Source organism: Protopterus annectens, chromosome 12.part0 (assembly GCF_019279795.1).
Source record: "Protopterus annectens isolate FY-2018-M chromosome 12.part0, PAN1.0, whole genome shotgun sequence".
Taxonomy (NCBI): Eukaryota; Metazoa; Chordata; order Ceratodontiformes; family Protopteridae; genus Protopterus; species Protopterus annectens.
Window position 1 is genome coordinate 525,828,590 of NC_056746.1, and position 14,565 is coordinate 525,843,154.

Below are 14,565 nucleotides of genomic sequence, written 5' to 3' on the forward strand. Positions count from 1 at the left end.
TGATATTCATACCTGGATTATAGTCTGGGCTTTATCCATCTGTGCTGTTTTAAGCAGGTAGCTTGAGACTATGTTCTAAAGGTTATCAGAGATGGATGCCACCTTCTTCATGGATAGGATTTATACTTTCCTATTTCTGGATCTGTAAGAAGGGGGGGGGGTCTGTGGTAGTATACTTCCCTCCAACACCCACTTTTGTTCTTATTATTTCTGTCTTTTGCCTGTGTCCACCCTCCCCAATAACTTTCACACTATGAATTCATAACTGGGGCATGAGGGGTGTGTGGTGCCTTATCTCAAGGGGATGAAATGTGGGCATTAAGGCCACTTGGCAGAGAGAAAGATAAAACTGCAAGATGCCAAGCTGCAAGTCTTTATTGCTTCCAGATGTGAACCATCCTGCATCTGTCATTATATTTATGTAGGTAATCTTTGTTTCTTGTCAAACTAAGGTGACCAAGGATGTTAAGTCTTAGAATAGGTTGTACACAGAAATGTTTCAAAACAGTGAAACATCTTGAAGATATTTCACTCATTCTTTGATGTTAGCTCTGAGAGTGGTGATGGAGAAGTACAGAGAAGGAATTGCATTGTGTCTTTGTGGACTTAGAGTTGGCGAAGGTGGATGAGTTTAAATACTTGGGTTCTACAGTTCAGAATAATGGCGAGTGTGGAAGAGAGGTGAAGGAGAGTACAGGCAGGATGGCGTGGGTGGAGAAGTGTCAGGAGTGATTTCTGACAAACGAGTACCAGTAAGAGTGAAAGGGAAGGTCTATAAGAGGGAAGTGAGACCAGCTATGTTATATGGGTTGGAGACATTGGCATTGACAAAAAGGCAGGAGTCAGAACTGGACGTGTCTTTAAAGGTGTTAATATTTGTAATGCATGTGACGAGGATGGACAGGATTAGGAATAAGTATATTCAAGGGTCAGCTCAGGTTGTATAGTTTGGTGATAAAGCCAGAGAGGCAAGATTGTGTTGGGTTCGGACATGTGCTGAGGAGGGATTCTGGGTGTATATTGGGAAAAGGATGCTTTGGATGGAGCTGCCATGTAAGAGAAAGAGGAAGGCCTAAGATGAGGTTCATGGATGTGGTGAGAGAGGACATGCAGGTGGTTGGTGTGACAGACCAGATGCAGAGGACTGGAAGAAGTGGAAAGAGATTATCCGCTGGGTGACCCCTAATGGGAACAGCTGAAAGAAGGAGACTAGTTCTTCTTTTTTGACTGCTTTGCCGTATCTTTCATGTTGAAAGAAAAGTAGTCAATCTAACTTCTTAGCTATACATCAGGAGAAAAAGTGGTAATGTACTGAAGTCAGTTTGTGGGCAATTTTCTGTGGGGTTCCTCTGCAAATTATAAATACAACGTCATTAACAACGTTTGCGCAATTACTTCACCTGAAAGAAGAAATGTTTATGGTCACCACTGTCTTATTTAGCAGTGATAATTTCAAGTATTTTATCTGAGGAAGACCATGTGAAAACTCAACTGTAGATATATAGAAGATAGTCAAGTAAAGACTGGTTTGGTTTAAAAAAATAATGGGCTTGAAACATCTTGTAGGCTGCTGGCACTTGTAAGAGCCCCACTACTACTAGATTTGCTTTGACTTTGTTGGTCTGCTGTGTAACATTACAATGTTGAGAACCACATGAGTAACCAGAAGAATTTATTTAATGTATTTTATTTTATTCATTTGTTACTCAAATTGCCTGAGTCACAAGCATCTTGATTCATAAGCAACCCAGGAACAAGCATGTGCTGATTTGATATTCTAACCATATCATTTGAAGTGGAAATTGTGAAGGAATAAAACTATAGGAATTACAGTGTCCTGCTGATTAGCAGTTTGTAAAGTCTATGAGGTACACTGCCAGACAGACACCTGGAGCTGCTGTGCCAGTTTTCACTGATTATTTGGAGTTATAACATTCTGAAGTTAACATTTTCACAGGTCAGCTTATTTAATTCACATAATACATACTTGGCTATTGGAGCAAATCATGATGTTAAGTTGTCAAACTCGCCTTCATTCTTGCTGGATGGGTTCGGAGCCAATCCTCTGCTCCGACTCGGTACTTGCTAAGCTCGAGAGCTAATTTTACCAGCTCGAGGCAACCCTATATCCCATGATGCAAGGCGTGACTACCCCAGATCTCGTTTGCTGCTTCGCGAAGAGATCTCCTTTTACCAGCTCAGGTAATATTGTAGTATTTTATACTAAAGTTCAGTCAAAAAAGTTTTCTTTTTTCCTGATTTCCTTTCTTAAAAGTTAGTTTTAACTAATACCTAACTATCTTGCCCTATATTCCCTTTCTCCTTTATATAGGGATAGTTTTTCCTCTCTTCAGGCCTTAAGCCTCCCTTCCATTAATTTTTCTGTCAGGGAGTGTGTGTGCGTTTTTCAGTTTTTTCCCTATATTTTATTAGATAACTGTGTGACTGGTGTGTGTCTGTGTTTTGGCATACCATGTAAAAAGAAGTAAAGGTCTCAGGCTTCAAGAAGTGTGACTCGTGCTGTCAGAAAATGTCTCTGACAGACAGTCACACTTCTTGTGTGTACTGCCTGGGGCCTTTACACCTGCAGGACTCCTGTGCTATTTGTCACTCCTTCAGCTAGAGAGTCCTACAGGAACGTCGTAACAAGTTAATTCTTCGTGGCTTGTTGAAGCCAGAGGGTTCCCCGACCAAGACTGAGTCGGCAAAGCCCAGGCTGTGGTTCTTAAGCCTTCGGCGGTGGCTCCAACTCCTCCGAGGGGGCGAGTGGCATCGGACCCTTGTCCGACCCCGCTCTCCCTCTTGGAGCTTCGGCATTGGTGAGCTCGGCACCGACATCGGCCTCGGAGCCTTCTTTTTCGGTGGGACCGGGGATTCCTGTCTCTTCGGAGCGGGAGTCTTCTGGCCTCCCTGGGAGGGGAGCCTTTGAGGTGATGAGGAGTGTTCTAGCCCCGGAGCTGAGTCAACGGTCAATTCCATTAGCTCCTCCCTCTTCAGTGCCTGTTGATGTCTCTTGCCATTCTCTTGCTCCCGGGCCCAGAGATCCATCGCCCCAGGTTTCCCCATTGGGAAGAACTTCCTCTTCCGAGGTTTCTCCTGATCCTTCCGGAGAACCCCTGCGTAAGAGGACGTGCAAGAGGAAGCACACAGACTCCCCCGAGTCTACGACATCAGATACCGACTTAGATGAGTCAGTGGGTTCCCCACAGTCCCCCTCTGAGGATGTCTCCTTTTCAGACATCCTGGAACTCCTTAAGCAGAGGGGGAACTGGCCTTCCATTAATTCCTCCGAGGATGAGTCGGTATACCTGGAGGCTTTTGGATCTCGACCTTCCACCTCCTGGGTGTCTCCGCCTTTCGACCCGCTCATGCAAGTGGTGGCTCGAAAGGCATGGGCGGCCCCGGATTCTGTGGAACCAGTCCCCAGGAGGCCGCCTAAATTCATCACTGCCCCCGCAGACAAACAGTTTCTTACCAAGGGTGTCCCTGTTGATGCCATGGTGGTGGCGGCTGTCACCAAGAAGGAACTTGCCGATCCTTCTGTACCTGTCCGTCCTCCTAACAAGGACTCTAGGACCATGGATAGGTACGGTAAGCGGATGTTTTCTTCAGCGTCCTTTGCTATGCGCTCGCTGAACTATCTCTGTCACTTTACCCGGCTTCAGGGAGACATTCTCAAGGAACTAGGTGAGGTAGTTCAGGATCCGTCAGCTGCTGGGGCTCAAGAAAAGATTGCCTCACAGCTAGGAATCCTAAATTCTATAACTAACTCCTCCATGCGGCTCATTTCTTATGCAGCCGATGGGCAGTAGCAGGCACAGGAGTGGCACTTAGGCATCACTCCTGGATGCGGCTTTGTAATTTCGCGGATCCCTTTAAGGCGTCCTTCACTAATACGCCCTTCGATGGTTCGGCTTTGTTCGGGCCTCAGGTGAAGGACACATTGACCAGGTGTGAGCAAGACGGCAAGACTCTTTCTGCCGTGGGAGTCCATTTCTCCACCCCTTCAAGACCCTATCCCAAAGGTCAGAAGGGGGGGGAAATGTGGTTTCGTAAATCTCAGGGAGTCACGCTGGATGCACGTGGTCAGTTTACCCCCAGAGGCAGAGGGGGTAATAACAATAGACGCCGCCCTACGGGCAGAGGGGGTCCGCAGAATCAGGGTAGCAGGGAGCCTCTCTCTGATAAACCCTTCCAGCATCCCTGAGGTCTTGCCCGACTGTCCTCCCTTGGAGGCAGTCGGGGGAAGATTGTCGCTGTACCCAACAGCCTGGCGTTCCCTTTCTCAAGACAAATGGGTACAGTCGATCATATCCGAGGGTTACAATATCCCTTTTGAGAGATATCCCGTTCCTCATCAATCCCTTCCAGATGTTTAACCCGGTCTAAGGGAATTGGCAAAGCTGGAGGTATCTAAGCTCCTAGCAAAAAGAGCCATCCAACTAGTGCCAGCAGACCAAGTAGGATCCGGAATCTACTCAAGATTCTTTTTGGTCCCCAAAAGACGGGAGATTGGAGACCAATTTTAGACCTCAGCAAACTAAACAAGTTTGTCAAGAAGGCAAGGTTCCAGATGGTCACGCTTCAGTCCATTCTACCCTTTTTGGGCAAGGACAACTGGATGTGCTCAATAGACCTTCAGGATGCGTACTATCACATAAAAATTCACAGGCGCTCCAGAAGGTTTCTCCACTTTCGGCTGGGGACCAGTCATTTTCAATTCAGAGCCCTGCCCTTTGGCCTCACTACAGCCCCCAGAGTGTTCACCAAATGCATGGCAGTGGTCACGGCTCACCTGAGACGTCAAGGATTCCAGGTGTTTCCATATCTAGACGACTGGCTCCTCTCTGCCACCACCAGGCATCAACTTCTCAAGGCCAGGGACTACACTCTTCACATCTGAAACCAGTTAGGGATCTCTATAAACTTTGAAAAATCTTCATTGTCTCCTTGCCAATCTATTACCTTTATAGGCGCAGAATTAGACACTGTCGGGATGTCAGCAAGACTCACAAACCAAAGAATTCTGGACATCCAAAAGTATGTTCAGATCATACTACTCAGCAAAAAGATCAAGGCCAGATTTGTCCTGTAGGTGCTAGGTCTTACGGCTGCGGCCATCGTACTGCTTCCTTTAGCTCGCTTCCACATGTGTCTTCTGCAGTGGATGTTGTTCACCCAATGGTCATTCCAGCAGCTTCCCATGCGCCACGAGATCTTCGTGACGCAATCCTGCAAGAGTGACCTAACCTGGTGGATGTCTTCTCCACAACTCCATCAGGGCCGACTGTTTGTTCCCCCAGTTCCGGTTGCCACAGTCACTTCGGATGCCTCTCTGATCGGGTGTGGGGGGGCATTATCAGGGCAGGATGGTCCATGGGACTTGGCAACCCATAGAATACCATCTGCACATAAATGTCCTAGAGATGAGAGTGGTGCTTTTAACGTTGCAAGCCCTCAGCGACTTTCTTCCTTTAGGGACTATTGCAGTTCAGACGGACAACATGTCTGTAGTCTGGTATATCAACAAACAGGGCGGGACCAAGTCCTATCCACTGTGTCAAGAAGCTCTCAGACTTTGGCAATGGGCAATCTCCTCTCATCGGTTTCTGATAGCAACGCATATCCCCAGGAAATCCAACCTCTTAGCGGACAGTCTGAGCAGAGGTATTCTCTTGCCACACGAGTGGTCTCTCAAACAATCAGTAGTGGACGAGATTTTTCAGAAGTGGGGCGTCCCTTGCTGCGACCTTTTTGCTATACCCCAAAACAGCAAATGCCCAGACGACTTCTCCCTCTTTCCACTACCAGGCCATCCCCCCAGTGACGCTCTAACCCAGGATTGGCCCCGGGGACTTCTTTATGCCTTTCCTCCATTCCCACTGATACTTTAAGAGATTCAGAAAGCTACCGTCTTGAGAGCCAAATTGATTCTCATTGCCCCTTACTGGCCTCGACAAATTTGGTTTCCGTCCCTACATCATCATCTCTTGGTTCAGCCTTGGCATCTGGATCCAATTCCAGATCTTCTGACCCACCATTCGGGTCATCTGCACCAGGCCATTCATTCTCTCAACCTCACTGCTTGGTTGCTCCTTCCTTAGCCAGGCTTCCTATGATTTCTAATCCCGTGCAAGATATCATAGTAGCTTCTCTAAAGTCCTCTACCAGAAGGATTTATGCTAGTAAATGGCAGCGTTTTTCCTTCTGGGCAAAGTCCAGAGACATAGATCCCTTTACTCTCCAGTGCAGTCAGTCTTGGACTTCCTAGCTGAGATTTTTCAATCGGGCTCTTCTTCCTTGACAGTTAAGGTTCAGCTGGCAGCGATCTCAAATTTTCATGTTGGCTTAGCGGATCAAAACATAATGTCTCACAAGCTTTGCAAAGCCTTTCTTAGAGGGATCTTTCTGCTGAAACCCCCAGTCAAAGATCCCCCTCCGGAATGGGACCTAAATTTAATGCTGGCATCCTTGATTCTGCCCCCCTTTGAACCGGCTGCTACATGCTCATTGAAATTTCTTTCTTGGAAGACAGTTTTTCTGGTTGCTGTTACTTCAGCCAGGAGGGTGTCTTAACTTCACGCTCTCTGTGCCCGTCCCCCATACTTGGTGTTCCACAAAGATAGAGTGTCTTTAAGAACTAATCCATCTTTTTTGCCCAAGGTTGCTTCCCAGACGAATATTAACCAATCTATTGAATTGCCAGTTTTTTTCCCTAATTATTCTGACGGAGCGGAACAGAAACTTCATTGTTTGGATGTCCATCGCCAACTCAGATATTATTTGGACAGAACTAAACAATTCAGAAAATCTGATCAACTGTTTCTTTCTTATGCAGAAAACAGGAAGGGTCTTCCGGTCTCCAAGGTGACCTTATCCAGATGGCTGTCTTCTATCATTTCTCATGTTTATCTCCTTAGGGGCAAGCAACTGCCCTCGAAACCAAACGCACATTCTACCAGGCGCCTAGCCACTTCCACAGCATTTCAGGATAGGCTGCCTATTGACACCATTTGTGCAGCAGCCACTTGGGCCACTCCTCACACCTTTGTGTGTCATTATAAATTGGACTTGGTCTCCAGGGACAGGGCTAAGTTTGGTTCCACAGTTCTCAAAAGTCTGTTCCATTGAGCCACCCAGGATAGAGGTGCTAGGGACGCGGTCCCATCCAGCAGGAATGAAGGCGAGTTTGACAACTTAACATTAAGAAGTTATGTACCTACCATAATGTTCCATGTTAGTTGTCTTCTCTCGCCTTCTTTCTTGCGTCCCTCCCTCCTTCCCCCTAGCCTGGACAGACCTTGAAGTTGTACTCTTCGCTGGGTACAGTTCATTCTTTCTATGGACCCCCAGTAGGAAGTGTCACTAGTCTCTAGTGGTTATTTGCTTTGTTTCTTTCCGCATTTAGTTCCTCCTCTTCCTTTCTGGGAAGAAGGTTACTGGCAGGGTTTTTTCATAGCTACCAAACGAGATCTGGGGTAGTCACGCCTTGCATCATGGGATATAGGGTTGCCTCAAGCTGGTAAAATTAGCTCTCGAGCTTAGCAAGTGCCGAGTCAGATCAGAGGATCGGCTCCGATCCCATCCAGCAAGAAAGAAGGCGAGAGAAGACAACTAACATCACATCCAGATCTAGTGAGGTCATTGTTCCCCTGTACTCTTCACTTATCAGACCAATGATCGAGTACAATGCCCCATTCGGGATGTATCTCACCCAACATCTGCAGCAATTGGAGCGACCCCAAAAGTTCCTCACCAAAAGGATAAAGGGACTCCAAAATCAGTCATATGCTACCAGATTGAAGAAACTCCAGCTCTATTCAGTCGCATACCGTCTGCTCAGAGGTGACATGTGCCTGACATACAAGGCCATGTCCAACCCGGAATTAATGGACATGCTCCACCTCAAAAAATCCAAATCCACCAAAACCACTAGAGCAAGCGACTTAAACCTTAGCACGGATATAAATAGGACGTGCTGGAGGGATAGATTTATCACTCAGAGACTCCCTATGCTGTGGAATAAAATCCCGGTCCATGTGAGGCAGAGCACCTCGCTGGCTCTGTTCAAGAGAAATCTTGACCTGTGGATGGGAGATCGTAGGTTTACCCCGGGAATCATCTCTGTGTCACTGCTGGACAGAGGCACAACAAACTAATGGGCACAGTATTTTTTCATATAAGGGGTGGCGTAAGCCACAAAAATTTGGGCTAGGCTTATAAATGCCTTAGGGCAGATAGCCTAGTATAAACCTATGAACCTATAACATGGAACGTTATGGTAGGTACATAACTTCTTATTTTTTGTCACGTTGCACTTTCATGTTCTAGCCTAATGAAGTCTGTGAAGTGGTTTTAAAAATGTTGGTGTGTTTGGTTTTGTTTGGTGCTGGCTTGTTTTGTGGTGTAATAAAAAAATTATACTTTCACAATGAGCTACAGCTCTTTTCTAGCATTTGTGAATCTTGGACTTGTAGTTTCTTATCTGCAGGAGCAGCAGATTTTGGAAACTACTTGGATTTCAGCAGACAAATTTACTCAGTCTTACAAGTTCATTCTATATGTTAGTCTTGAAGTGGGTGTCAGGTTGAATAGCCTGGACTGACAGGATGCAAAGGATGATTGAATGTTGAGTGTACCACAAAGAAAGAAAACTTCCATGCGTTACCGAAAAAAAATGCATTACTATGGTAGTGTATACAAGTTACATAGAGGTGAGGAGTGCTGGGAGAAACTGGAAAGAAAAGTGTTTTCTCACCAGTTTGGATACGATCTGCTGTATATCTAGATACAAAGTGTTGTGTTGCGGAGTTTGACCATTTTGGAAGAGGGTTTAGAAGTATAGCAACCAAAGTTTAGTGGTTGGGAATGCATCCAAGGATATGAATTTTAAATAGATGACAATGTCTTGAATTAGATTTGTGCTAACAACAAAGTAGGAGACTTAGAGGGTTTAAGGCTGGTGTCCTGTTTGAGAAAATGGTAATTGTAATGGAAATGCTATCTGAATATTTGGGATGCAGAATGAGTAAGAGACAGACAGCTACAACAGAGAAAGAGAGAGATGCACAGTAAAAGAGAGTAGATGGACTTTAAGACTTAATGTCTTTGACCCTGGGAAAGGAGGAGAAAAGTAAGAAAGGGAGGAACCTGCTGCTTATTAACAAAAGGAGGAGAAAGGTAAGAAAGGGAGGAACTTGCCACATATTGAGAAGAGGTAACAGTAGCTGTTATAACATGTACAAGAGCAAGGGAGCTAATTTTGAACAGAAGAGTAGCTTTCAGGTAATGAGTTGACTTAATGGAACAGTTGAACTTTTGTGAAGGAATTTTGGAATGTATATCTATGTGGGAGGGGGAGTGAGACTGAGGATTGCATAGTTGAATCATTTGTTTAATACTTGGGTTTTGCTTTTCTTTAACACCTTTTATTGAGTTATCTTTTAAGACATAGGGAAACTTACATTTATATAGAAGAAAGCATAGCACGTCTGAAATCTAGAAGAGAATACTCATTTATGCGCTGAACTGGTTCTGGATGTCACCACCCATACTCAACTGGGGGAAGTAGCCAACCTGCTACGCGAAATATTTTGGAGCGAACTTCACCCCACTGTCCTCTCCAGTCATTCACCAAAGTATGCCTGCCACCATTCCTCAGCCTATTATCTCAAGAGAGCAGGTCATCGCAGCATTCTCCTAGGCCAAAAACACAGCATCAGTGGGACCAGACACTATTCCTGGTTGCCTTTTAAATAACTTAAAATGTGACCTAGCAGACCCACTTCAATCCCTGTTTAACCACAGCCTGTGAACTGGTTATATTCTGGCAGAATGGAGGACAGCAACAGTAATTCCTCTGCATAAAGTGGGACCATCAACCGACCCTGGGAATTATAGACCCATAAGCTTGACTAGCTTCATCTGCATGGCCATGGAAAAAATTAAGGACCATATTAAGGACATAGGTAATCCCCAAACTCTGGACCCAACCTAGTTTGGATTAGTTAAAGGTAGTCACACATGGTTGACTTTGAGAAAGTCACAAAAGTCCTGGATGAGGGAAAGACTGTGAATCCTGCCTATATTGATCTAGCCAAGGCATTTGACACAAATCCCTCACTTGGGTATTATAGAGAAACTCTCCCAATTGAGAATTAACCCCCATATTTGACACAATCCCTCACTTGGGTATTATAGAGAAACTCTCCCAATTGAGAATTAACCCCCACATCTCCAGATGGATAGCCAACTGGCTCACCAGCACGACACATGCTGTCAAAGTGGGTGACTTTACCTCTAGCAAAAGACCAGTCACTAGTGGCGTACTACAGGTTTCTCTGCTGGGCCCCTTACTGTTTGCAATGCATTTCTCAGAAGTCCAGGCAAACTTGGACTGCCTATGGCTGACCAAGTTGGCTGACAATTGCAAATTATGAGCAATCCCAGAGTCCCCCAGCAATGGTAATATACTGCAGACAGAGTTAACTGAAATGATTGGTGTCAAAGCCACAGACTAAAGCTAAATGCAAAAAAATGCATTATTCATTTTGCAAAAGCTGACATCCCTGCTAATAGACAGCACCGTCCCCAAGTTTAGACCCAGTGGTACGTGATTTGGGTACTCGGCGTTGACAGCGACCTGAACTTTGACCACCACATATCCATAATAGTAAGGAAATCCTATGTGGTACATCTTATAAGGAAAGCCATTTCATCTTGATATAAGGATGTTATAATTCCATTACACTTGGCCCTCATCAGACCAGTAATTGAGCACAATGCTCCCTTTTGCATGTACCTCACCAGACATCTGCAACAACAGTTGGAGAGACCACAAAGGTTTCTCACCAAGAAATAACAGGATACCCAAAGCAAGTCTTATGCAAGAAGACTGAAAGCCCCATCACTGTATTCTGTCTCCTACAGGTTGCTAAGGGGTGACTTGTGCCTGGCTTACAGGCAGTATCTGACCCACCCCTGATGGAAATGCTACATATTCATAAATCAAAATGTAGAGGGTCACTCGCTCCCAGGATCTTGATCTTTCCTAAGGCATGAACGGGTCATGCTGGGGAGTGAGAGACATCTCCCAGAGACTACCACTTCTCTGGAACAAGCGTCCAGTTCAAATGAAACAGAACCCATCCCTTACTCTCTTCAAACGCAACCTAGATTCATGGATGAATGACCACAAATTCACTCCTGGGGTAGCGCCCATGTCCCTCTTCGACAGAGGAAGTTATTCGCTACCATGGACCCTTACCTCTACAAACTTGAGATAAATATGGCTAGTCTTGTAATGGCTGTAGGGCTGTTAGGTTCATAGAAGGTTACTAGGCCATGTTCCCAATTACAAACATTATATATATCGCATATATTTTTAAATAAAATTATTATCCATCAACATTAAATAAATTGCTCAATTTCTGCCTTCCCTTAAAATTCACTCCTTCTCCAAAACATTATTCTGTTTGTTTTTTTCATACATTTTCCATTTTTTCTATCTAATTTCCTCCTACCCTTTCCTAGAGATCCCACTTCCTGTTCTTTTATCTCAGTTTCAGTATTCAGTACTTTAAATACAGTTGATTTAGGCTTTGGTTTGCATTTTCTAGTAATTGCTTCTTTGGCAGCAACCAGAATTAAACTTAAGGCCTTTATATGTCTATAGCAATTCAGATCCTGTATTCCAACTCCAAAAAAATTCTATCCTTAGTTAAACCTATTTGCTCACCCGCTATTTCTGTCAGAGTATTTGGGGGTCTTACTTTTTTTAATGATTTTAATGGTTAAAAGGTAGCTAGCATTTTGAATGTGGACAGGTAATGCTTTTGTGGCTTAATTATGCCTGGAGTTTCCATTTGCATAGTAAAAAAATAAATGTTAATGTTTTATTAGCATAGCACAAATGAACAATTAAAATCCCTTTCTTTTAATCCTAGGTAAGGCATAAAATTTATCAATTTAATCAGGCAATCGTGTGAATGAATGATTGAAGCCATGCATACTTTAATTTTTTTTCCTGCTGTTTATCCTGTCTGGTTGCTTCTGAACTTTTTCCCTTTTCCTCTCAATTTTAGTCCACCTTTTTGAGCCTGATGACTTCTACTGCCAGTGAAGCTGCTTCATATGAGTTCACAACTTTGACATGTATTCCTGGTGTCATAGTGGTAAGGAGACTGATTTGTCATTTATTTTTCATTTTTATTTAATAATCTTTGATTCTGAATAGGTGGAAACACATCCTGATGTAATACATAGTGTTGAAGTCTGTTGTAACATGAAAAAAAATTCACTATAGTTTTCATTTCGTGACTTTGATCTTGATAGAGGTAAATGTTAGCACATAGCTGTTTCTAAACAAATTGGAGTGCTAATGTTGTACTTGCTCTTCACTGCAGTATTCACAAATTGATGATCTGTATGTTGCCTTTCTGTATGATCAGTGTCATGTTAGTTTGTGTCTTTCGGCTTTTCCCGGTTAGGGGTCGCCACAGCGGAACTCCGGTCCGCTAATGATTGGCAGTAGATTTTTACGTGCTGGCTTGCCGGGCCTAACGCACAACCTTCAACGAAGGAACGCCCATTCACGCATGTCGCCACACAGAAGACGCTCTAACTGAGAATTGAACAGGCAATGTCTGTGAGGCGACAGCGCTACCGCAGCACCACCACCGGATATCCGTGGCATGTTCGTACTAATCAAAAATCCAAATACAGAAGCCGCACAGTTGATTTCCTGAAAGTCAAAAGCTGAAAAAAAAATGTTTGCCTGTTATAGATTTAATACTAATAACAGGGCATCACTGACAAGAAGAGGTACAAGAGAAAGTAAGGGAGTGCCTGGATAATATGCATTAGTTTTATAAAGTTTGCTGTTAAGAAACTGTTTTCTGGTGATAACTCCAGAGCACAGTAACTTTGGGCATAACGTCTAGGGCAGCAGAAATTAGAAAGGGCTGTTGCCAAGCTGAGAGAGCCTATAACAAGAAAAATAACCATATATCATGTAGAGGGATTAGAGATATTTCAGAAATTTTATGAAAATCTGCATAAAGCAGAGCAGTGGGGAACCAAGAAAAAGCATAAATGGAAATATTTATGGAGGAATTAAATATGTCAAGGTTAGAGGTAGATGAAGCTCAACAATTAACAGTTTTCATGGGAGAAGATGAGATACAAATGGTGATGTATAACCAATCTGCAGGAAAGTCTCCAGTAATAGATCATATTCTGGTGGACATTTGGAAGCTAGGAGAGAAGAAAGTGATAACGATTTGTAATATTTTGTTTAACAGTATTTTAAAAGGTGAGGAATGAACCAACGTCCTGAAAAAAAAGCTGTGATGGGTGTGATACCTAAAGATAGTAAAGACCCATCTGATCCAATTTCATTTTGTTGTTTATCTATAATGGCTAAAAGAATGGCAAAAGAGATGCCAAAATTGAAAGATCTGGACCAGTGTGGTTTTGTGGAGGGAAAGCAGATATTTGAAAATATTACTAGAACAATGATGATTCAGAGGGAAGCAGAATGTAAGAAAATACCGCTGTTATTGTTGGATCTTGATGCAGAGAAAGCATTTGATAGAGTAAGCTAGGATTTTATGAGTATGGAATTGGAAGTATTGGTATTTCCTGTTGCCTCATATATCCACCAAATAATTGTATCAATAGGCAAAAAATAAAGTTGTTTCCACTCATCAAGTTGTGTTTGAGCACAGGTACCAGGCAGGATGTCTTCTTTCCCCTTTATTTGTGTTGTATTTAGAACCATTGGCAAAGAAGATAAGGGACTCAGAAATTCAAGGATGTAGTTGGTATGGTATTCAAGAAATGTTTGCTTTTTTACCTGATGGAGCCAGAAAAGGACATTTCAGTGTTGTGAAACATTCTGAGACACTTCCGTGTGTGTGTGTGTGTGTTTTTTTTTTCAGGCTATAAAATTAATGAAGATAAAACAAAGGCTGTAGCTTTAAAGTAGGTCCTCACACGTGAATTGTTTTAGCAGTACCCATGTATAGTGGGACATGATAAAATAAAGTATTTAGGAGTATGGATAAAAAGTTCTGTTATGGCAGCTAAGGATGTGTGGAAATAAGCTAACAAAAGATAACAAAAGTTGAGAAACTGGAATCTCTTGCCCATGGATGTAGATAGGAAGATACACACAGTAAAAATGTTTGAATCCATTTAGTTTTATATGTAAGTCAGGCATATTTTTAACCATAAGAGAAGAGAAGTTGTGGATAGTAATTAAGAGTCTGTGTGTGTGTGTCTGTGTGTGTCTGTGTGTGTCTGTGTGTGTCTGTGTGTGTCTGTGTGTGTCTGTGTGTGTCTGTGTGTGTCTGTGTGTGTCTGTGTGTGTCTGTGTGTCTGTGTGTGTCTGTGTGTGTCTGTGTGTGTCTGTGTGTGTCTGTGTGTGTGTGTTCTGTGTGTGTATGCGTGCGTCCTGTGTATGCGTGCGTCCTGTGTGTGTGCGTGCGTCCTGTGTGTGCGTCCTGTGTGTGTGTCCTGTGGGTGTGTGCGTCCTGTGTGTGTGTCCTGTGTGTGTGTGTGCGT

At 43.7% G+C, this 14,565-nt stretch overlaps 1 protein-coding gene across 1 annotated transcript in view; it reads left to right on the forward strand.

The window, feature by feature from the left end:
- DRG2 (developmentally regulated GTP binding protein 2) overlaps positions 1-14,565 on the forward strand; it is an 808,865-nt gene that overhangs the window by 125,525 nt on the left and 668,775 nt on the right. Inside the window, exon 3 of the mRNA XM_044089666.1 lies at positions 12,084-12,173. Within this exon, the coding sequence (XP_043945601.1) occupies positions 12,084-12,173 (90 nt within the window). The remainder of the gene's footprint in view (positions 1-12,083; positions 12,174-14,565) is intronic.